Genomic DNA, 25,366 nt, shown 5'->3' on the forward strand with positions numbered 1-25,366 from the left:
TACAAAACTAAACACAGAATACTTTTAATTTGAAATACTTGATCTTAAAAATGAACACCAAGTTATTTTCTTTTATCTTTCATCACTGATAGAGCAGATGTGACAGTTTTTACCACAAAAACAAAAATGATCCAAGTAGAACAGAGTTGTGGAGTTTCAAAATGCTTCTTTATAAATAAATAAGATAAATTCTTTTTGAATAAAAGCATCTGACATCATTTTCAGTCTCCACAAATTCAACTCAGTGTATTGTCCTCCTACTTATTGCAGAGATGCTTGAAGGTAAACTCTTCATCAGTCACTCTAAATATTCATGTTGTCACACTTGAACTTTGTCAGAGTCCAGCTGTGACTTTGGTCTTGAAGTTTATTCTCAGTGGAACACAAAGCAGAGGATCCATTTTGTTCCTATCAAACACTTTCCTTCATGATGATAAATTTAGCAGTGAAGTGTTGGTCACATTAGTGGATGAGATTAGCATTAAATATATGTCCAGGTATGAAAATGTCCCACTAGAAACATCCCACTATCCAACAGATGAGTGGATTTGGTTCTATTCTGCTGCTGTCATCCTCATAATCTGATGCAGTGATAATTCCTAAAGAAATGACAGCAAACTACATGACAAGTCTCCTCCAAAGCTACATTTATGTCTGCAAAGTGGGTCTGAAGATGACAAATATGCCCTTATTAAATATATACATATATTTTCTGTGTTATATTTGGAGAAGAGTTTATAAACTGCAGAACTCTGTTTGAAACAGATCGGAGTATCTACTATTATTTCAGTTTTTGTGTTTCAAGTTGTCAAAGCTGCTCAGTTCTGAAAGTTCAATGGAAATACATTTCTTTCCATTTTTGTGACCAAGTATTTTCTATTCAAAGTATTCTTGGTGTTCTGTGTGTATTATTGTGACATTCAGCTACATGTGGTTCAGAAAATATCACTGGTTGAGTTTTGCATCAATATTTTATTTGTTAATGTGAGTTCAGAGATGGAACTTTTCATGATGGCTTCAGTTTTTAAAATGTTTTGTGTCACTTGTAATCAGAGACTATTAGATCTACTTGTCCAATCTTATCAATTCTGAATTATTGACATGATGACAAAAGGAGAGAAATGTTCAGGTTTTTATCTTGAATAGTTTCTAGGATATTGTTGTTCAAACAACCTGAAATTTCATTATGCAGAAAAAAACCTGTTGAAAATGGATCGACGGTCCATTATTAAACTCAAGCATTTATCTCAGAAAATATTTGATTTATCTGAACAGAAACACAACACAGACAAGGAAAAACTCTGACATGTAAAGTTATTGGGTTTGTGAATATTTTAAGAGTTTGAAGATGAAATCTGTAACCTGTAAAGCATCTGTTACTGCACTGATGAAACAGGAATCATTCCTCATGTGGAGTTGTATTTCTATGACTGAGATGAAATCATTAAAACATGTTTTTCTCTTCATTTTACAGAGTTGAGCGGTTACCTCTTGATGAAACAACCAGGATGTTTGTGAATCTGTTCTGTGCAGCAGCAGAGAGAGAACAGCAGACAGGAGAGAAGATACTGGAGCTGTTATCATCAGTGTGCAGATATGAAGACTTTCCTTCATATTACATGGATGGAAAATCTCAGAGTGATTTCCTGCTGGATCTGTTCTCCCATGTGAAGGACTATGAGACTAAAACAGGTCTGAGAGTCCTTCCATCATTACAGTCAGTTTTCCAGTCAGCTCCTGCAGTCTGGTCCATAAAGCTCTCAGAGAGAAAGACCTCCATCCTCCTGGAAGTGCTGAAACTCCAATCAGAGAAGAAACCAGTGTATCTGACAGGCTGGTCACATGAAGAGAGTGAAGTGAGGAGTTTCCTGCAGTGTCTGCCTTATATCTCACAGCTCAGGTAAATGAATTCTACTTTACACCATTCAGTCTATACAAGGAGAAATCCATGAATTCTGATGTCATTGTACTGATTGAAACATTTCAGTCATATTTCTTTGTCATCACTTTTATATTTCTACATTCTGACTTTATCCACATGGGGTCATATTTCAGTTCTGTTTCATCTCTGCTCATTTCAGAGGGAAACATTGTTCTCTTTCCACCACTGTATTTATTTAGTGTTTTAGTTACTTTTTGTCTTTGAGTCTGAGATTTCTCTACATGTATGATCAGTTTATGAAACTGGCTGTATTATAGATGAAACAAGCCAACAGGATATAAAGTGAAGTCATTTATATCAGTTTCTAGAGGGTTCTTCCATCTCTGATCATCAGAGGTCTTCTGATTAAATATCTCCGTTTAGATAAAACCAATTATTATTGAATATAAATTTGTAAAATGGAATGTGTGAAATTTTAGGTTTATATGTCAAATATCTTCTGCGATCAAAGTTGTTTAAAAATGTCCTGTTGACCATCTTTCAACAGAATTTTTTACTCAGTGAAATTTGAGGCTTCCAGAAATGTTCAGTTTTATTTCTCTTCATGTCATTGATTCAGAATCTGGAATATTGGAAAAGTAATGAAATAGTTTCTCATTTGAGTGAGTTGAAATATGATAAAACTTTGTCATCATGAAACGTTTCATCTTTAGGCTTAAATTCTCAAAATCCAGAAATCATCTGGTTATATTTTTCTGAACCACATGTAGCTGAATGTCACAATAATACAAACTAAACACAGAATACTTTTAATTGAAATACTTGATCACAAAAATGAACACCAAGTTATTTTCTTTATCTTTCATCACTGATAGAGCAGATGTGACAATTTTTACCACAAAAACAAAAATGATCCAAGTAGAACAGAGTTGTGGAGTTTCAAAATGCTTCTTTATAAATAAATAAGATAAATTCTTTTTGAATAAAAGCATCTGACATCATTTTCAGTCTCCACAAATTCAACTCAGTGTATTGTCCTCCTACTTATTGCAGAGATGCTTGAAGGTAAACTCTTCATCAGTCACTCTAAATATTCATGTTGTCACACTTGAACTTTGTCAGAGTCCAGCTGTGACTTTGGTCTTGAAGTTTATTCTCAGTGGAACACAAAGCAGAGGATCCATTTTGTTCCTATCAAACACTTTCCTTCATGATGATAAATTTAGCAGTGAAGTGTTGGTCACATTAGTGGATGAGATTAGCATTAAATATATGTCCAGGTATGAAAATGTCCCACTAGAAACATCCCACTATCCAACAGATGAGTGGATTTGGTTCTATTCTGCTGCTGTCATCCTCATAATCTGATGCAGTGATAATTCCTAAAGAAATGACAGCAAACTACATGACAAGTCTCCTCCAAAGCTACATTTATGTCTGCAAAGTGGGTCTGAAGATGACAAATATGCCCTTATTAAATATATACATATATTTTCTGTGTTATATTTGGAGAAGAGTTTATAAACTGCAGAACTCTGTTTGAAACAGATCGGAGTATCTACTATTATTTCAGTTTTGTGTTTCAAGTTGTCAAAGCTGCTCAGTTCTGAAAGTTCAATGGAAATACATTTCTTTCCATTTTTGTGACCAAGTATTTTATATTCAAAGTATTCTTGGTGTTCTGTGTGTATTATTGTGACATTCAGCTACATGTGGTTCAGAAAATATCACTGGTTGAGTTTTGCATCAATATTTTATTTGTTAATGTGAGTTCAGAGATGGAACTTTTCATGATGGCTTCAATTTTTCCTTTTTCATATGTTGCTCACCACATAGAGACGTTTTTAAGAAAAAAAAGATACTTTTCAATATGAATCCTGACTTAATACATGAGGAACAGTAAATTTAGGTTTTTAACTTCAATATTCTTGATATTTGTTGTCAACATGTTAGAGCGGATGTATTTTTTTCGGCAATGTGTTTTTCTACTGTGGGTAATCACTATGAATGTTTAATCGCGATTCATAGATCTTAAGCTTTCATGCGTATAGTGTTTGTATATGCGTTTGCAGCCGTGGACATTCTTGATTCTTGCAAATAGTAAGTGTCGCGGTACACTGAGCTAAGGGTTAAACTAAAGCATTTTTCTCAGGAAAGATGGATCACCTACAATCTTTCAAACTTCCATATTTTATGCTATAAAAAAACTTGTGTCAAATTAGAGATATTGGAGCAAAAATGTAAAAAAAATGGATGATTGGTATGGAATGAACCCACATTTTTTTATTTGATTTCGATATTTTATGTCATGATTCATGATAAATTGCTGATTTAAATTAACTGTATATTGAGTTATTAAGACGGTGTGTTATTTTCATGTCCATTATTTGTCATGTTATTAGTCAACCTGATCATGAATATGAAAGAGTTGATAGAACTTAATGAAGGTCAGTGACTGACTGAAGCAATGAAGCAGAGAGAAGAATGTGAGTTTATCTGTTGATGTAGAAATATTTCCTGCAACACTTTGGAAACATGTGACAGTCTGGTACCTGTATGAGAAGAATGAAAAGATGTGGATAAAAAGAGCTGCAGCTCAGTGACAAACTATTCAGTCAGTTAATACCTCTTGATGGAAAAACAGAAACACAAGACAGGAAAATGGAAAAACTCTGACATTAAGGTGGTATTGGGTTTGTGAAGTATTTTAAGAGTTTGAAGATGAAATGTGTAAACCTGTAAAGCATCTGTTACTGCACTGATGAAACAGGAATCATTCCTCATGTGGAGTTGTATTTCTATGACTGAGATGAAATCATTAAAACATGTTTTTCTCTTCATTTTACAGAGTTGAGCGGTTACCTCTTGATGAAACAACCAGGATGTTTGTGAATCTGTTCTGTGCAGCAGCAGAGAGAGAACAGCAGACAGGAGAGAAGATACTGGAGCTGTTATCATCAGTGTGCAGATATGAAAGATTTCCTTCATATTACATGGATTGGAAAATATCAGAGTGATTTCCTGCTGGATCTGTTTCTCCCATGTGAAGGACTATGAGACTAAAACAGGTCTGAGAGTCCTTCCATCATTACAGTCAGTTTTCCAGTCAGCTCCTGCAGTCTGGTCCATAAAGCTCTCAGAGAGAAAGACCTCCATCCTCCTGGAAGTGCTGAAACTCCAATCAGAGAAGAAACCAGTGTATCTGACAGGCTGGTCACATGAAGAGAGTGAAGTGAGGAGTTTCCTGCAGTGTCTGCCTTATATCTCACAGCTCAGGTAAATGAATTCTACTTTACACCATTCAGTCTATACAAGGAGAAATCCATGAATTCTGATGTCATTGTACTGATTGAAACATTTCAGTCATATTTCTTTGTCATCACTTTTATATTTCTACATTCTGACTTTATCCACATGGGGTCATATTTCAGTTCTGTTTCATCTCTGCTCATTTCAGAGGGAAACATTGTTCTCTTTCCACCACTGTATTTATTTAGTGTTTTAGTTACTTTTGTCTTTGAGTCTGAGATTTCTATACATGTATGATCAGTTCATTAAACTGGCTGTATTATAGATGAAACAAGCCAACAGGATATAAAGTGAAGTCATTTATATCAGTTTCTAGAGGTTCTTCCATCTCTGATCATCAGAGGTCTTCTGATTAAATATCTCCGTTTAGATAAAACAATTATTATGAATATAAATTGAAAATGGAATGTGTGAAATTTAGGTTTATATATCAAATATCTTCTGCGATCAAAGTTGTTTAAAATGTCCTGTTGACCATCTTTCAACAGAATTTTTTACTCAGTGAAATTTGAGGCTTCCAGAAATGTTCAGTTTTATTTCTCTTCATGTCATTGATTCAGAATCTGGAATATTGGAAAAGTAATGAAATAGTTTCTCATTTTGAGTGAGTTGAAATATGAATAAAACTTTGTCATCATGAAACGTTTCATCTTTAGGCTTAAATTCTCAAAATCCAGAAATCATCTGGTATATTTTCTGAACCACATGTAGCTGAATGTCACAATAATACAAAACTAAACACAGAATACTTTTAATTTGAAATACTTGATCACAAAAATGAACACCAAGTTATTTTCTTTTATCTTTCATCACTGATAGAGCAGATGTGACAATTTTTACCACAAAAACAAAAATGATCCAAGTAGAACAGAGTTGTGGAGTTTCAAAATGCTTCTTTATAAATAAATAAGATAAATTCTTTTTGAATAAAAGCATCTGACATCATTTTCAGTCTCCACAAATTCAACTCAGTGTATTGTCCTCCTACTTATTGCAGAGATGCTTGAAGGTAAACTCTTCATCAGTCACTCTAAATATTCATGTTGTCACACTTGAACTTTGTCAGAGTCCAGCTGTGACTTTGGTCTTGAAGTTTATTCTCAGTGGAACACAAAGCAGAGGATCCATTTTGTTCCTATCAAACACTTTCCTTCATGATGATAAATTTAGCAGTGAAGTGTTGGTCACATTAGTGGATGAGATTAGCATTAAATATATGTCCAGGTATGAAAATGTCCCACTAGAAACATCCCACTATCCAACAGATGAGTGGATTTGGTTCTATTCTGCTGCTGTCATCCTCATAATCTGATGCAGTGATAATTCCTAAAGAAATGACACCAAACTACATGACAAGTTCTCCTCCAAAGCTACATTTATGTCTGCAAAGTGGGTCTGAAGATGACAAATATGCCCTTATTAAATATATACATATATTTTCTGTGTTATATTTGGAGAAGAGTTTATAAACTGCAGAAACTCTGTTTGAAACAGATCGGAGTATCTACTATTATTTCAGTTTTTGTGTTTCAAGTTGTCAAAGCTGCTCAGTTCTGAAAGTTCAATGGAAATACATTTCTTTCCATTTTGTGACCAAGTATTTTATATTCAAAGTATCTTGGTGTTCTGTGTGTATTATTGTGACATTCAGCTACATGTGGTTCAGAAAATATCACTGGTTGAGTTTTGCATCAATATTTTATTTGTTAATGTGAGTTCAGAGATGGAACTTTTCATGATGGCTTCAGTTTTTAAAATGTTTTGTGGTCACTTGTAATCAGAGACTATTAGATCTACTTGTCCAATCTTATCAATTCTGAATTATTGACATGATGACAAAAGGAGAGAAATGTTCAGGTTTTTATCTTGAATAGTTTCTAGGATATTGTTGTTCAAACAACCTGAAATTTCATTTATGCAGAAAAAAACCTGTTGAAAATGGATCGACGGTCCATTATTAAACTAAGCATTTATCTCAGGAAAATATTTGATTTATCTGAACAGAAACACAACACAGACAAGGAAAAACTCTTGACATGTAAAGTTATTGGGTTTGTGAATATTTTAAGAGTTTGAAGATGAAATCTGTAACCTGTAAGCATCTGTTACTGCACTGATGAAACAGGAATCATTCCTCATGTGGGAGTTGTATTTCTATGGACTGAGATGAAATCATTAAAACATGTTTTTTTCTTCATTTTACAGTGTTCAGAGAGGTACCTCTTGATGAAACAACCAGGATGTTTGTGAATCTGTTCTGTGCAGCAGCAGAGAGAGAACAGCAGACAGGAGAGAAGATACTGGAGCAGTTATCATCAGTGTGCAGATATGGAAGACTTTCCTTCATTTACATGGATGGAAATCTCAGATTGCTTTCCTGCTGGATCTGTTCTCCCATGTGAAGGACTATGAGACTAAAACAGGTCTGAGAGTCCTTCCATCATTACAGTCAGTTTTCCAGTCAGCTCCTGCAGTCTGGTCCATAAACCTCTCAGAGAGAAAGACCTCCATCCTCCTGGAAGTGCTGAAACTCCAATCAGAGAAGAAACCAGTGTATCTGACAGGCTGGTCACATGAAGAGAGTGAAGTGAGGAGTTTCCTGGCAGTGTCTGCCTTATATCTTCACAGCTCAGGTAAATGAATTCTACTTTACACCATTCAGTCTATACAAGGAGAAATCCATGAATTCTGATGTCATTGTACTGATTGAAACATTTCAGTCATATTTCTTTGTCATCACTTTTATATTTCTACATTCTGACTTTATCCACATGGGGTCATATTCAGTTCTATTTCATCTCTGCTCATTTCAGAGGGAAAACATTGTTCTCTTTCCACCACTGTATTTATTTAGTGTTTTAGTACTTTTAGTCTTTGAAGTCCGAGATTTCTATACATGTATGATCAGTTCATTAAACTGGCTGATTATAGATGAAACAAGCCAACAGATATAAAGTGAAGTCATTTATATCAGTTTCTAGAGGTTCTTCCATCTCTGATCATCAGAGGTCTCTGATTAAATATCTCCGTTTAGATAAAACAAATTATTATTGAATATAAATTTGTAAAACGGATTGTGTGAAATTTTAGGTTTATATATCAAATATCTTCTGCGATCAAAGTTGTTTAAAAATGTCCTGTTGACCATCTTTCAGCAGAATTTATTCACTCAGTGAAATTTGAGGCTTCCAGAAATGTTCAGTTTTATTCTCTTCATGTCATTGATTCAGAATCTGGAATATTGGAAAAGAAATGAAATAGTTTCTTCATTTTGAGTGAGTTGAAATATGAATAAAGTTAAGTCATCGTGAGCGTTTCATCTTTGAGCTTAAATCCTGATAATCCAGAAGTCAACTCATATTTTCTGAACCACATGTAGCTGAATGTCACAATAATACAAAACTAAACACAGAATACTTTTAATTTGAAATACTTGATCACAAAAATGAACACCAAGTTATTTTCTTTTATCTTTCATCACTGATAGAGCAGATGTGACAATTTTTACCTCAAAAACAAAAATGATCCAAGTAGAAAAGAGTTGTGGAGTTTCAAAAGGCTTCTTTATAAATAAATAAGATAAATCTTTTTGAATAAAAGCATCTGACATCATTTTCAGTCTCCACAAATTCAACTCAGTGTATTGTCCTCCTACTTATTGCAGAGATGCTTGAAGGTAAACTCTTCATCAGTCACTCTAAATATTCATGTTTGTCACACTTGAACTTTGTCAGAGTCCAGCTGTGACTTTGGTCTTGAAGTTTATTCTCAGTGGAACACAAAGCAGAGGATCCATTTTGTTCCTATCAAACACTTTCCTTCATGATGATAAATTTAGCAGTGAAGTGTTGGTCACATTAGTGGATGAGATTAGCATTAAATATATGTCCAGGTATGAAAATGTCCCACTACAAACATCCCACTATCCAACAGATGAGTGGATTTGGTTCTATTCTGCTGCTGTCATCCTCATAATCTGATGCAGTGATAATTCCCAAAGAAATGACACCAAACTACATGACAAGTCTCCTCCAAAGCTACATTTATGTCTGCAAAGTGGGTCTGAAGATGACAAATATGCCCTTATTAAAAATATACATATATTTTCTGTGTTATATTTGGAGAAGAGTTTATAAACTGCAGAACTCTGTTTGAAACAGATCGGAGTATCTACTATTATTTCAGTTTTTGTGTTTCAAGTTGTCAAAGCTGCTCAGTTCTGAAAGTTCAATGGAAATACATTTCTTTCCATTTTTGTGACCACGTATTTTATATTCAAAGTATTCTTGTGTTCTGTGTGTATTATTGTGACATTCAGCTACATGTGGTTCAGAAAATATCACTGGTTGAGTTTTGCATCAATATTTTATTTGTTAATGTGAGTTCAGAGATGGAACTTTTCATGATGGCTTCAATTTTTCCTTTTCATATGTCTGCTCACCCACCATCAGAGACAGTTTTTTTTAAAATACTATTTCAATATGAACAATCCTGACTTAATGACATGATGAAAACGGTAAAAATTTCAGGTTTTTAACTTCAATAATTCCTGAGATATTGTTGTCCAAACAGCCTGAATTTTCAGTGTGCAGAAGAACCTGCAGAAACTGGATCGACGGTCCATCATTAAACTAAAGCATTTTTCTCAGGAAAGATGGATCACCTACAATCTTTCAAACTTCCATATTTTATGCTTTTAAAAAACTTGTGTCAAATTAGAGATATTGGAGCAAAAATGTAACAAAAAAATGGATGAGTTGGTATGGAATGAACCCACATTTTTTTATTTGATTTCGACATTTTATGTCATGATTCATGATAAATTGCTGATTTAAATTAACTGTATATTGAGTTATTAAGACGGTGTGTTATTTTCATGTCCATTATTTGTCATGTTATTAGTCAACTGATCATGAATATGAAAGAGTTGATAGAACTTAATGAAGGTCAGTGACTGACTGAAGCAATGAAGCAGAGAGAAGAATGTGAGTTTATCTGTTGATGTAGAAATATTTCCTGCAACACTTTGGAAACATGTGACAGTCTGGTACCTGTATGAGAAGAATGAAAAGATGTGGATAAAAAGAGCTGCAGCTCAGTGACAACTATTCAGTCATGTTAATACCTCTTGATGGAAAAACAGAAACACAAGACAGGAAATGAAAAAACTGTGACATTTAAGGTGGTATTGGGTTTGTGAGTATTTTAAGAGTTTGAAGATGAAATGTGTAACCTGTAAAGCATCTGTTACTGCACTGATGAAACAGGAATCATTCCTCATGTGGAGTTGTATTTCTATGACTGAGATGAAATCATTAAAACATGTTTTTCTCTTCATTTTACAGAGTTCAGAAGAAGTTACCTCTTGATGAAACAACCAGGATGTTTGTGAATCTGTTCTGTGCAGCAGCAGAGAGAGAACAGCAGACAGGAGAGAAGATACTGGAGCAGTTATCATCAGTGTGCAGATATGAAAGATTTCCTTTAGGATACATGTATGATGATGAAGATTTTCAATATCAGAGTGATTTCCTGCTGGATCTGTTCTCCCTTGTGAAGGACTGTGAGACTAAAACAGGTCTGAGAGTCCTTCCATCATTACAGTCAGTTTTCCAGTCAGCTCCTTCATTCTGGTCCATAAACCTCTCAGAGAGAAAGACCTCCATCCTCCTGGAAGTGCTGAAACTCCAATCAGAGAAGAAAGAAGTGTATCTGACAGGCTGGTCACATGAAGAGAGTGAAGTGAGGAGTTTCCTGCAGTGTCTGCCTTATATCTCACAGCTCAGGTAAATGAATTCTACTTTACACCATTCAGTCTATACAAGGAGAAATCCATGAATTCTAATGTCATTGTACTGATTGAAACATTTCAGTCATATTTCTTTGTCATCACTTTTATATTTCTACATTCTGACTTTATCCACATGGGGTCATATTTCAGTTCTATTTCATCTCTGCTCATTTCAGAGGGAAACATTGTTCTCTTTCCACCACTGTATTTATTTAGAGTTTTAGTTAGTTTTTGTCTTTGAGTCTGAGATATGTATGATCAGTTCATTAAACTGGCTGTATTATAGATGAAACAAGCCAACAGGATATAAAGTGAAGTCATTTATATCAGTTTCTAGAGGGTTCTTCCATCTCAAATCATCAGAGGTCTTCTGATTCAATATCTCTGTTTAGATAAAACCAATTATTATTGAATATAAATTTGTAAAATGGATTGTGTGAAATTTTAGGTTTATATATCAAATATTTTCTGCGATCAAAGTAGTTTAAAAATGTCCTGTTGACCATCTTTCAGCAGAATTTTTTCACTCAGTGAAATTTGAGGCTTCCAGAAATGTTCAGTTTTATTTCTCTTCATGTCATTGATTCAGAATCTGGAATATTGGAAAAGTGATGAAATAGTTTCTCATTTTGAGTGAGTTGAAATATGAATAAAGTTAAAGTCATCATGAAACATTTCATCTTTGAGCTTAAATTCTGATAATCCAGAAGTCAACTCATATTTTCTGAACCACATGTAGCTGAATGTCACAATAATACAAAACTAAAGACAGAATACTTTTAATTTGAAATACTTGATCACAAAAATGAACACCAAGTTATTTTCTTTTATCTTTCATCACTGATAGAGCAGATGTGACAATTTTTACCACAAAAACAAAAATGATCCAAGTAGAACAGAGTTGTGGAGTTTCAAAATGGTTCTTTATAAATAAATAAGATAAATTCTTTTTGAATAAAAGCATCTGACATCATTTTCAGTCTCCACAAACTCAACTCAGTGTATTGTCCTCCGACTTATTGCAGAGATGCTTGAAGGTAAACTCTTCATCAGTCACTCTAAATATTCATGTTGTCACACTTGAACTTTGTCAGAGTCCAGCTGTGACTTTGGTCTTGAAGTTTATTCTCAGTGGAACACAAAGCAGAGGATCCATTTTGTTCCTGTCAAACACTTTCCTTCATGATGATAAATTTAGCAGTGAAGTGTTGGTCACATTAGTGGATGAGATTAGCATTAAATATATGTCCAGGTATGAAAATGTCCCACTACAAACATCCCACTATCTAACAGATGAGTGGATTTGGTTCTATTCTGCTGCTGTCATCCTCATAATCTGATGCAGTGATAATTCCCAAAGAAATGACAGCAAACTACATGACAAGTCTCCTCCAAAGCGACATTTATGTCTGCAAAGTGGGTCTGAAGATGACAAATATGCCCTTATTAAATATATACATATATTTTCTGTGTTATATTTGGAGAAGAGTTTTGTTCGCCAGTCTAGCCTTTTTTAACCCTTGCCTCAGGTTAAATTTGGTCCATCTCTCCCTTTAAAGGGTTAGATTCTATCTGCCTATTAGTATTTCGCCTAACAGGTTTCAGCAGAATAAATTAAGCTGGAATCGAGAGACACTCGCCCAGGTTCTAACTGCCTTGCATCCGAATGTCTCACCCCTCTTATCTGATAAATACTATCCCACCAAGCAGCCTTTCTAAGTAGTAGAATTGATCTATCATTCACATTCGTTATCGGACAGCTGCTCTCTAAGGACTCGCCTGCACTTGGTGCTATTCCTGGGTTCGTTTTAGAGGTTTGGAAAGAACTAACCTCAGGGGTAATGTTTAAACACTCTCACTTTGGACTAAGTAACCTTTAAGAACCATTGGATTGAACGCACACAATCAACTTAACTTTTTACCACTATGCAGATTTTCAGTGGTTTATAATAATTTCATTAGGCTTCTCTTTAAATGCAATAGAGCGTTTTATTAAGCAAGTTTAGCAAGAGCACAGCATCAATTCATGATTAAAACAATTAATTATTTCTGATTAAAAATGAGACTAAAGTAAAATAAATTGAGCGTACCTGACAATCTTCTCTAATTATTAAATTTAGGAGAGAGAGCGAACAGCGTGGCCACTACCGTATCACTCGGTCTTGTCTTGCGTCTGGGAAAAGCACTCAGTTGTCCGGAGGACTCGGTACGATGTCTTCTTTGTGGACAAAAGGATCTTATCCCTCGGCAGGGGGGAGCGGAGGAGTCCTGTAAGCCAATCGTGGTCTGGCAGTTATCTTCTGGAATTGGCTGGAACGTTAGTGCTTACGCCCCAGCTGTCTTCTCTGTGGTATGGTGGTGATGGGAAACCCTCGTCTGTTCAGGCTGTAGTGGGTCACTGGGTCTCCCAGCCCCGGGGAGGGGAACAGCCCAGTGCTGTTGCCTCCTTTGCCTCTTCGGGTGTAGTCGGTTCTTCCCTCTATTGGTTTCTTCTGGATAACTGCAGAACCTCTTAGGACTCTCCGTTTGGCAGAGTGTGGTCTTCGCTTGTTGAACAAAGTCAGAAAAAGACTTTGCTTCCAACGATGTCCTCAGCGATCTCTGGAGCCTAAGTCCCGCGTCGTCTTCCCGTCTCTCGGGCAAAAGAGGAAGGTGAAGATTCTTCAGAACTCCGGCCAAGTTCCCTTTGCAGCTCTTCTTAGCAGCTCCGGCGAACAACTCCCCAATAATGTCTCTGCCCTCCCATTCTTATACTTCTTCCAGACACACAAAACTGGCTCGGTACGCCCTCTGACTCCGTCTAACTTATGCAATCAACTTGTCATCACATACAGCAGTAATACAGAAGTCATGTTGTTACAGCAAATACACAGTGTCCACATTCTGTTTAACACACACACATTTCAGCCCACCCTTTTGGGTTTTCCCCAAACTTCCCTTTTTTCTGAGGAGGCTGCAATGTCATTGTGGCTGCCGAGTCATGGTGATTGTTGTTTACTGCACTTCTGCTTTCGTAAGGCCTGGACACACAAGCCTATGAGGCCTGTACGCACACACAGAGCCTAAACAAGGATTACTTCACACAGAATCACTTCTTAAATCATTCCTCTCAAACTGAACATAATAAATCATCCGAATCATTACTTTAATCAAATCAACACTTCAAAAATGTATATATATTTCAGCAAGCATAATCATATGGTTAACTTATAATGTTTCTTCTTAAGATCTTTATTTGTCTGCTTCAAAACCTTTGTTACCTTAGGGCCATAATGAGCCTGAGTCCTCTCTGAGACCTCAACATCTGCATCTCACTTGACAGTTTATAAACTGCAGAACTCTGTTTGAAACAGATCGGAGTATCTACTATTGTTTCAGTTTTTGTGTTTCAAGTTGTCAAAGCTGCTCAGTTCTGAAAGTTCAATGGAAATACATTTCTTTCCATTTTTGTGACCAAGTATTTCATATTCAAAGTATTCTTGGTGTTCTGTGTGTATTATTGTGACATTCAGCTACATGTGGTTCAGAAAATATCACTGGTTGAGTTTTGCATCAATATTTTATTTGTTAATGTGAGTTCAGAGATGGAACTTTTCATGATGGCTTCAATTTTTCCTTTTTCATATGTCTGCTCACCCACCATCAGAGACAGTTTTTTTTAAAATACTATTTCAATATGAACAATCCTGACTTCATGACATGAAGAAAACAGTAAAAATTTCAGGTTTTTAACTTTAATAATCCCTGAGATATTGTTGTCCAAACAGCCTGAATTTTCAGTGTGCAGAAGAACCTGCAGAAACTGGACCGACGGTCCATCATTAAACTAAAGCATTTTTCTCAGGAAAGATGGATCACCTACAATCTTTCAAACTTCCATATTTTATGCTTTAAAAAAACTTGTGTCAAATTCGAGATATTGGAGCAAAAATGTAACAAAAAATGGATGATTTGGTATGGAATGATCCCACATTTTTTTATTTGATTTCGATATTTTATGTCATGATTCATGATAAATTGCTGATTTAAATTAACTGTATATTGAGTTATTAAGACGGTGTGTTATTTTCATGTCCATTATTTGTCATGTTATTAGTCAACTGATCATGAATCTGAAAGAGTTGATAGAACTAAATGAAGGTCACTGACTGACTGAAACAATGAAGCAGAGAGAAGAATGTGAGTTTATCTGTTGATGTAGAAATATTTCCTGCAACACTTTGGAAACATGTGACAGTCTGGTACCTGTATGAGAAGGATTGCATTAGATTGGGTCGCTAGTTATTTAAAAAATAGACAACAATATGTTGAGTTTGCAGGTTATCAATCCAAATCAGAAACAATTCAGTGTGGAGTTCCACAAGGCTCAGTATTAGGGCCCAAACTTTTTATTTTATATATTAATGACCTCTGTGAATTTTCAAAAGTGTTGCGCTTTGTCCTTTTTGCAGATGACACAATTTTTTTTGTGTCTGGAAATAATTTAAAAACATTAATAAAAATGATTGAGACAGAAATGGTCCTGCTTCAGAAATGGTTTAATAAAAATAAATTATCATTAAATTTAAGTAAAACAAAGTTTATGCTGTTTTCAAATCAAAAAAGTCCAGAAATTGTAAACTTGAATTTAAATGGACAGTGTATAGAAAGAGTGTCTGAATTTAAGTTCTTAGGAGTATTCATTGACGAAAAGTTGAAATGGAAGTCGCATATTGGACACGTAAAGAAGAAAATATGTAGAAATATAGGTGTGATGAGTAAAGTTAAGTATTTGTTAAATTATAATGCATTGAAAATATTATACTGTTCTTTAATTTTACCGTATTTGGTATACTGTTTGGAGGTTTGGGGTAATTCATATCCTACTCATCTGTTACCCTTAGTTATTTTACAAAAGAGGGTTCTTAGAATAATTAATAAAGCTGCTTCAAAAGAGCATACAACAAAACTGTTCCTGAAGTCAGGACTATTAAAATTGAAGGATTTAATTGTTTTACAAACATTAATAGTCATGCATAAAGCAAAAAAAGGCTTGCTACCTTGTGGTTTGCAAACACTTTTTACTTTGAATAGTGAAAAAAGTAGAAGAAATCTTGACTTTAAATATAATTCTGCAAGAACGACTCTTCAAGGAATGTGTGTATCTGCCGCGGGTGTGGAAAAATGGAATTCCTTGGAAAAAGAAGTGAAGCAATGTTCAAACATTTTGCACTTTAAATGTAAGTTTAAAGAAAAAATATTTAACATTTACGCAAAGGAGCAATAACAATGATGTAATTGATCTGTAGATTGATTGTGGCCATCTGATGTTTTATTTTGTTGTGGTTGTCTTCTGTTTGAGTTTGGAAAAAAGACTGGGGTAGGAGTTAAAAAGACTTATTCTTCATCCTACTCCTGTTCTTGTACATGGGATGTGCGTATTTTGTGCTTTATAAATTGTATCCATTTGTTGTTGTTTTTGTTTTTTTGTTGTTGTTTTTTTGTTTTTTTACGCATTACCATGGAAAAGAATAAATGAAATGAAATGAAAATGAAAATGAACATGTGACAGTCTGGTACCTGTATGAGAAGAATGAAAAGATGTGGATAAAAAGAGCTGCAGCTCAGTGACAACTATTCAGTCATGTTAATACCTCTTTATGGAAAAACAGAAACACAAGACAGGAAATGAAAAAACTCTGACATTTATGTGGTATTGGGTTTGTGAATATATCAGGAGTTTGAAGATGAAATGTGTAACCTGTAAAGCATCTGTTACTGCACTGATGAAACAGGAATCATTCCTCATGAGGAGTTGTATTTCTATGACTGAGATGAAATCATTAAAACATGTTTTCTCTTCATTTTACAGAGTTCAGTGGTTACCTCTTGATGAAACAACCAGGATGTTTGTGAATCTGTTCTGTGCAGCAGCAGAGAGAGAACAGCAGACAGGAGAGAAGATACTGGAGCAGTTATCATCAGTGTTCACAAATGAAACATGTCCTCACATATACAGCTGTGGTAAATATCAGACTGGTTTCCTGCTGGATCTGTTCTCCCTTGTGAAGGACTATGAGACTAAAACAGGTCTGAGAGTCCTTCCATCATTACAGTCAGTTTTCCAGTCAGCTCCTGCAGTCTGGTCCATAAACCTCTCAGAGAGAAAGACCTCCATCCTCCTGGAAGTGCTGAAACTCCAATCAGAGAAGAAAGAAGTGGAGCTGACAGGCTGGTCACATGAAGAGAGTGAAGTGAGGAGTTTCCTGCAGTGTCTGCCTTATATCTCACTGCTCAGGTAAGTCAAATACTGAATATGTTAAATTATACTGTATAGACTTTCTAGAATTTTGTCTCTAAATGCAGCTCATATTAATAATGTTCTTGAAAAGAGTGAATTATTCATTTACAGACTGATATAATGTAGATCCAGATGTTCCTCTGTGTTTGATTTAGCGTGACGTCATAACAGCTGAAATCACAATCAGACTCTTGTCATCACTCTGTGTGTTCATCCCTGATCCATAAGATGATGTGTCATAATGTAGAGTTATTTCTTTGCTGTGTTCCAGCTGCGGTCCAGGCTTCTTCCAGAGTGTGTGTTCATCCATCTCTGTCAGATCCAGACAGGAGGTCCAGCAGCTGGTGTCTCTGCTGCAGCTCCTGGACTTCAAGCTGCTGTTAACAGGAAAGTTATCCAGGACGACCTGCTGCTCTGTGGGGAGAGTTCTTCAACTTTGTGGCTCTCGAGTGGATCTCAGCCTCACAACTAAGAAGATGTCTGTCAGAAGAACCTCCCTGCTTTTCAGAAAACCAACACAACTCCACAGTCTGAGGTGATCATTTCAACACTTCCTGTCTCTTCTTGTCTTTCACTGACTTTTACCTTCTTCCAGTTTAAATCTTTAGTCACTGATGGCTGCTCTTTGGTTTTTCTCTTTGGTTTTCAGGCTTTCCAATGCCATGGTCTTGCTCCTGTTTCGGTGGGTCAGAAGAAGTAAACTGATGTGTCCTTTGACTGTTGAAGAGCTTTGTCTCGAGGCTCAGAAAGATCAAGCATCAGAGAGAAAGTTGTTGAAGGTTGTCAGTAGTTTATGTTCCCTGCTGAGATCCTGTTCAGTCAGACAGTTGGTCCTCACTGAGTCCTGCATCCCTGCTCAGTGTCTCATTCCACTGCTGCTTCTCCATGGTCCTCCAACCATCAAGTAAGTATCCTTCCTCAACCTTCTGAACCAAACAAAGCATAGAATACTTTATGAGATAGACTCATTATTTTGTCTTTCTGAAACCTGCAGACTGAGTGAAGATCATGTCCAGCAGCTGCTGGTCCTGGTCCATGAAGTCCAGGACCAGGTCTTGACATTGTCTTTGTTGAATGTGGTTTCTGGAGACCTGACCTCCTGCAGCCTGAACTGGGAGCTTCTTCACTATCTGCTGCAGCAGTGTCCAGCTCAGACCATCACTGTGAACATGAGGAAGAACCGCTTCTTACAGGAGAGCGCCGCTCGTCTGCTTCCCTTTCTGGGCAGGATTGTGATTAAAAGGTGATCAGTTTGGATTTCTGACTTCTTACCAGGATCACAGTTGGTCTTCTTTAATGATTTTTCTGTTTACTGATGTGACTCATCTTTCTTCAGCATTTTCTGAGCTCTTTAAACAAAGTGTCCTTGTAAATGCTCTGGATGCTTTCAGGCCCACTCCCAGCTTGGTGATGACTTCCATCAGAGAGCTGTACAGAGCTCACGCCAGTCACATGGTCCCCAGTTTGCTGAGGTCACTGGATCATGTGATCAACCTGAGCTGCAGAGAGCTGGACTCAGTGGACTCTGCTGCTCTGCTCTTCACCCTCAGACACAGTGACGGAGTTAAACTGAACCTCCGGTGGGCCTCCATCCCAGCAGAGGGAACACGGTCCATCCTCTCTGCGCTGGAAAGAATTTCTGAGCTCAGGTCAGATATTAGTGCTGGTTTTCAGACGATCATTGCTGTCCAACACACAGGACAGGATCCAGCTGTCCTCTGCCTCAGTATTAATGCTCCACTCATCATTCTGTCTTCACTTTTTCATTCTACAGCAGTTTCTAAGATCACAACTGTTTTAATTTCACTACAATACTTTGTTTCCATGTTAAAGTTGCTCTTCAGTCATTGATGAAACCCTTAGAAACTCATCTCTCTGTGTCAGATTTACATATTTACACGTAATTTCTATCATTCATGCCTTTAAATGTCTTAGATGAACTCTACACTCTACATCTGACCTTTGACTGCTTATTTCACTTCTGATGTCTCTTCTTGCAAATAGAAAACTGAATATAGACATTTCAACAAGGTTTTTAAAAAGTGATTTTTACTAGTAAGGGTCTTTAAAAAACATTAAAGATCCTTGCAGTAAACTGCTTTACAATCAAACACGCTGTTATGACTGTAGCCGCATTTTACTGTAAACGTGCAGTTCAATGTCTGTGATTTGACTTTTGGACCATTTTAAGGCTTCATTACAGGCAGAAACAGAACAGCAGATGAACTTTGGTTCTAACTGAATAAAAAGACACGCTGACACCTTTTTACCTGCAGGATCACTTTCTGGGCTGCTTTTAATCAGCTGCTCCAGCAGTGAATGAAAAGAACATTTCAAAGTCTGAGCTTCACTTCTTTACTTTCTAATGAATCCCATTCAGATCATCTCAGACACTCTCTGCACAATTCCATGTTTCAGATTCGATCTCTTATTCATGCAGGAAATAGTGGAGAAGAGATTTGTTGATGGACAATCTTGAGATAAAGTGAATCTTGTTCCAGCAGCAGCTTTAAATCCTCTTCCAAAGCCGTCATTAATGATGAATGTGAGAATCTAGTTTGGACCTGAAGGACGTCCAGATTCACACCTGATGAGCTGAAAGAGTGAAACTGGCCTCAGTCTGACTTCAACCAGGAGAAACAAAGTTCTCCAACATCTTCAGATACATGAAGCTTCTCAGCTCCATGACAGCAAGTTTCCAGAGAACATGAAGGGTTCCTGCAGCTCACTGCTTCATTCACAGCCTTTCAGAGTCCTGATGGAGACACAGTAGTGTTGAAACGTTGGTCTGTTTGCACTTTTAAAGGCTGTCAATCAAGCAGGGAGCTCCAGAGACTCTTTCCAGCTCCATAAATCCATCAGTGGGTCTGATCTGAACAGTCCACCTGCCACGTGTCCCCAACGTCCACCTGAAGGACAAAATGGACGTCAGGTTGAGTAAATTCCAGAGAAGCTGACAGTTTGTTTGCAGCCTGTCAGATTCTGTCCCTGCTTGTATTTTCTGAGCCGTGAGGCTTATTTTCAGTGACGTCGTTGCGATTCCAGATGTTGAACTTGATGGATGTAATGGACAGAATGATGGAAGTAAAACTCCAGTTGTTAGGATGGAATGAATCTTTATATTTCTGTTTCTGTGTTTTCTTCCCTTTAGAATATGTGTGTATTCAAAGATCCTGTTGGTAAATTGACGAGTTTTCTGTGTATTGACTTTTTATTTGCTTTCTTTCTGCATCAACTGTTCTTCAGTGTGGACAGGAATCAGCTGCTGAGGTTCATCCACTGCTGTGCTGCCTCTGACGCCCAGCAGGAGGCAGCGTCCGGCCTGCTGAGGACTCTGCAGCACCGCTTGGATCTGTCCTCCCAGTCCTGTGTGGATCTACAAGAGGAGGATCAGACTGAGCCTCTGACTCTGACTGCTGATGACTGCAGGGCCGCATCCATCGTCCTGAAACACTGCAGCCCGGACACTCAGCTCCACCTGCAGGACTGTGAGGTGGAGGACGGGGGACTGGACCTGCTGTTTTCTGTCCTGGACAGGGTCCGCCTCAGGTGGGACAGAGCCCAGAATGAGATAAAGCAGAGACAAGCTTGTTGTCCTTCATGTTGGACGTCCTGACAGTCTGTCTTTGCTCTGTTTGTCCTGTTCAGAGTCAGTAAAAGTGTCCTCCTCCAGCTGCTGTCCCTGCTTCCTGTCCACTCTGAGAGGGACACAGTGAGACGGGCCGAGTCCCTGTGTGGAGCTCTGGGTGGAGAGCTGGACCTCAGTCACAGCACACTGGACCAGAGGGTCTGTGGAGGTCTGGTCCAGATGCTGGACTCCTGTGAAGGACTGACTGAGCTGGACCTCAGTCACTGTCAGCTCAGCGACCAGCTGCTGCTGCCCCTCATCACACATCTGCACAAAGTCCAGGTCCTGGAGTAAGTCTCAGACCGGTTCCTTCTCTGGGAGGACAAACTAAGCATCAGCCTGTTGACCCTCTGACCTCCAAGAGGGTTCAGAGAGTCAAAGTAGACTTGATCTATTAGAAGAAAATGAAGGTCCAGATGACTCTGAAGCAGCCAGAAGCAACATATTTAGCTCCCAGAGTTCATTGGTGGGACTTTAAAGTCAGCTGGAGCTTCATGAGCTGGAAGAACTTTGGCTTTAATTCTGCTTTTTACCTCCAGTCTGCAGTTTCTGCTTTCTGCTTTTTGTTCTCATCTTATTTTTGCTCACTTTGCTTCATTTTTCTCTGCAGTCTAAAGTCCTGCAGCTCTGTGGAAACAGAACAACATGAAGAAGGAGAGAATCAGAAATGTCTTCTGTCAGGAGGACAAACTTCACATTTATTCATGATGAAAAAGCAAAAAGAAATTCTTTGGTTATCTTATAACATCTTTTAAAACTTGAAACATGTCCTATAGTTTTCTCAGTGTCAACAGATGTTAACAACTCTGGGACTAAATGGAGGCTTCCCACACTGTAGATGTTGAACTTTTTCCATCTTTCCATCCTCTCCAGATGTTTCCTCTCTCCTCTGCTCATCATCAGTAGAAAGATGTTTCTCCATGCTGAATGGATCTCCAACAACCTGCTCCTCTGTTCTCTGTTTCTGAGCCGTGCTGCTTTTATTTGATTCATCCAGGAGCTTTGATTTTCCTCTCAGTCTCTCTGTGGAAACACTGCCTGCAGCTCACCTGAAAACCCTGCATTTTTCTCTCCTGACTGTTGGTCTCAGCTGAGTCAGTCGAGGTTTCTCTGTTGCACTGAGGAGACCAGAATTATTTTTTTTTACAGAATCTGATGCAAATGGTTTATTTTTGTGTATTTTCAAACTAGACACGTAGAATAAAATGATTCTGATGAATGGTTGTGTGATTTTAAGTCTAGATTTGGTTCATTTCTGGACAGAACCACACAACACGAGTCACAAAGCTTAAAATCTGAAGCTGCTGTTTGTTTTTTGCAGTTTGTGGCTCTGATAAATGGAGTCATTTTATCCATTTTTTTTTAAAGATGTCATTCCAGGTCTTGAACTAAAGAATATTCCAGATTCACAGAGTTCTAGATGAACCCAAACACACCTTCACTGGCAGCTGATGATGGATTGAGAGAAGATGATGGGAACAAACTTATTGTAGAGGAAAATGAGGCTGTTTACAGGAAGTTGTCCCATAAAAACAGACTCAAATTTCATTTTATGTTTGATCCTGTTGATGCACTGATGTGCTTCTTTGACCTTCTGTCAACATGTTATCAGATGGAGGATCAATGAGAGTCTCCTGTTGTGTTTGTGTTGCAGTCTGAGCCACAATCAGATCACAGACGCCTCCACAGATGTTCTCCTCCAGCTGATCTCCATCCACTCCTCCATCCACACTGTGCGGTGAGCAAACATTCATCTTAGAGGCTCACAGAGAAACCAGTGGATAGATGAGCTGACCTGATGCTGTTCCTCCTGAATGATGACGTCTGCTCTCTGCTTTGGTGTTTTTCAGACTCTTCAGCAACGACATCGTGGACAGAAGACCCTTTGAGAAGCACAAGCAGTTTGAAATGTGGTGAAGCAGTCAGGAGGTCATGTGATCATCAGGGATGAACTGTTGGATGTCGTCATTAAAAAGCCGTTTCTCCTCATGATGAGATGAAAACATGGAGTTCATTCTGGTCATCAGTAGTGTGTGATGTAGAGACTTTAGTTGAAACAAGCTTTTATTTTGACCACATGAGATTCTCATTGTTTTTTACAATCAATAAGACGACACTTTATCTGGAGGCAAAGAGCAGCCAGCAGTGTTTTCTAAAACTTGTTTGACATTATTAGTCAGTGGAGCTCATATTTCTGTTTGCTACCATGTAAGGATGGTCTAAAATTATTATTTTATTGTGACAAAACACAGACTGTAACTGTCAGTGTTGTGAACAGGCTGAAGTGATATTTTTCTCCTGCTGTGATAACTGTATTTATTCTGGGAGCACAACCACCAAACATTCATATATTCAGGTCCAGCCCTAGTTGTGATGTTATTTTCTATCTATGTGCCATTTAGAGGGAAGTGAAGTAAAGCATATTTTGTATGTTTTGTCAGTGGAAGTAGTTTTCACTGATCAAACATAAAAGCGTTCCCTTACTGCAAGTATTTGTTTCAAAAGCTTTATGTTGTGAAAAAAAAAGAGATTTGGAAATTTGTGTTTCTTGTGCCTTAACTTGTCATTTTGTAAAGATGTTGTTTATTTTTGCTATTTTTTATTTTATTATTTGGATGTACCAGAGTCTGCACATTATCTTACATTTTTGCCTGTCTGATCACATCATTTCTAAGAAATAAATCGGACATTACAGTCAAACAGTTACTCAGTACTTGAGTTGTCTTTTCACCAATATTTTTTTACTTGTGTAATTTTGTGGACGACTACTTTTTCTTCTACTGGAGTGATATTATTTTGAAGTGACGTGACTCTTATTTGAGTACAGTTTTTGGATATTCTACCCACCTCTGTATATATATCTATAAGTATACAATCAACTTAATGAGATTCTGCAGCCACAGTTTTGTCTCTCGTGTTCAAATTGACCCTATCATGGGTGCTGTGCTGAGCTACAGCAACTTTATGTTTGAATCCCTTCACCAGAATTATTTCTAGAACTCATTTATCTCGCTTGTCAAAGCAAGATAAATGATGAAAAGGCAGAATGATTTTATTATGAAGGAAATAGAAATACGGCTGATGTGTAGTTTTGGTCAAGTTTCTGTCTACAAGACGGCAGAAAAACGTGTTCTGACCACGATACATCAACATCACTGGACGATTGTAGCCTGTAGAAAGCTACTGATGACTTCATTTACTCTGAATGCTGCTAAAGCTTCAACGTAAAACTATATTTCTACTGTTTCAACGAATAAAACATGATTTTGTAAGACTCAGAAGGACGGCTGGTATAAACTAAGATGGTTTAATGAGAACTAGTTTCACATATTACACAAATTCATTTTGTTGTCTTCTTTGTAAAGTCCAAACAAAAAATAAACACATTTTAGCTAACCTACAACTGAATCCCTGAATGACTGCAAGTGTTAGCTGAGCTTGTGGAAGTGCTAACGAGGGTCTGCTCTAGCAAGGGTTATTACCGTCACACATGTAGTTTTTAAAATAAATCCTCTACAAGGACATCCAAATCATAGGAGAACACCTAAAAGACTTTAAAACCAAACTCAATAATAGATGACTGTCTTAAAATCTCCCCTAATGAAAATAAATGAATATCTGGCATCTATAGCACCATATCATCTGTCTGCTCTCCTCCATTTGAAGCTTTCAAATCCAAATAGGAAGAGGAACTCTGTATGAGACTCCCAGACGATCTGTGGAAAGAGAGCCTTGAAAATGTTTCGACTTGTTCAAATAATGCAGGACACTGTCTTATCCAGTTCAAGATTCTACACAGGCTTCATTACTCTAAGGAGAAACTACATGCCATATATCCACAAATGTCGCCTATTTGCGCTAAATGCCACGCCTCAGTGGCAAATCTTCTCCATAGTTTTGTATTATGTCCAAAAATGCAACATTTTTGGTCTGATATTCACCGCATTTTGTCTGAGGTCTTAAATATTCTTATTGAGCCGGAGCCCTCCTTTATTCTACTCGGTACATTGGAAGCATCTAGAAAATTAAGCAACACACAACAACACTTTCTTTCTTGCAGTCTTATAACAGCTAAGAAGTTGATATTTCTGCACTGGAAGAGCACTAAGACCCACTTGTAGAAGATGAGATATACTTTAAAAGATAGAATACCACAGTTCAATAGGACCTGGATGTCCCTGATATCATATCAGAACAATAGATAATTCAGTATGCACAACTAAAATACAACTCAAGAGTGAAAGTATTCAAGGGAAGGGTGCTTGGGAAGACGGGAGGTGGAGGGAGGAGGTCATTGGAGATTTCTGATAGCTCAGGATTGGAGATAACTGCTCTGTTCTGTTTGTCTGTCACTTATTTCTACAGATATGGAGCTGAAAGAATATTTGTAAAATATGTTTTTATACATCTCTGTAACCCATATTGATCTCTACGGATCAAGTATAATTACCCTTTTGTATATCTATATATATATAT

General features: G+C 37.2%; 2 protein-coding genes across 14 annotated transcripts in view; both read left to right on the forward strand.

Moving 5' to 3' along the window:
- LOC127531940 (uncharacterized) overlaps nucleotides 1-7,962 on the forward strand; it is a 26,298-nt gene extending 18,336 nt beyond the window's left edge. For 2 of the 4 annotated variants that reach the window (XM_051942449.1, XM_051942447.1), the window contains one exon: nucleotides 4,731-4,903. In XM_051942449.1, coding sequence (XP_051798409.1) covers nucleotides 4,731-4,899 — 169 coding nt within the window. In that variant the 3' untranslated portion in view covers nucleotides 4,900-4,903. Of the gene's footprint in view, nucleotides 1-1,474; nucleotides 1,901-4,730; nucleotides 4,904-7,824 lie in introns of those variants that run through there. The other 2 variants (XM_051942446.1, XM_051942448.1) reach the window with 2 other exon arrangements.
- The window catches only part of LOC127531955 (NACHT, LRR and PYD domains-containing protein 13-like), a 27,340-nt gene extending 3,744 nt beyond the window's left edge, over nucleotides 1-23,596 (forward strand). Inside the window, exons 1-11 of one of the 10 annotated variants that reach the window (XM_051942569.1) lie at nucleotides 4,922-4,950; nucleotides 10,770-10,977; nucleotides 16,834-17,259; nucleotides 17,534-17,797; nucleotides 17,912-18,166; nucleotides 18,257-18,505; nucleotides 18,654-18,911; nucleotides 20,509-20,811; nucleotides 20,911-21,180; nucleotides 22,545-22,628; nucleotides 22,741-23,596. In XM_051942569.1, coding sequence (XP_051798529.1) covers nucleotides 16,868-17,259; nucleotides 17,534-17,797; nucleotides 17,912-18,166; nucleotides 18,257-18,505; nucleotides 18,654-18,911; nucleotides 20,509-20,811; nucleotides 20,911-21,180; nucleotides 22,545-22,628; nucleotides 22,741-22,807 — 2,142 coding nt within the window. In that variant the 5' untranslated portion in view covers nucleotides 4,922-4,950; nucleotides 10,770-10,977; nucleotides 16,834-16,867 and the 3' untranslated portion in view covers nucleotides 22,808-23,596. The other 9 variants (XM_051942565.1, XM_051942567.1, XM_051942566.1 and 6 more) reach the window with 9 other exon arrangements.
- Nucleotides 23,597-25,366: the final 1,770 nt, after the last annotated feature.

Source organism: Acanthochromis polyacanthus, chromosome 22 (genome assembly GCF_021347895.1).
Source record: "Acanthochromis polyacanthus isolate Apoly-LR-REF ecotype Palm Island chromosome 22, KAUST_Apoly_ChrSc, whole genome shotgun sequence".
NCBI lineage: Eukaryota > Metazoa > Chordata > Actinopteri > Pomacentridae > Acanthochromis > Acanthochromis polyacanthus.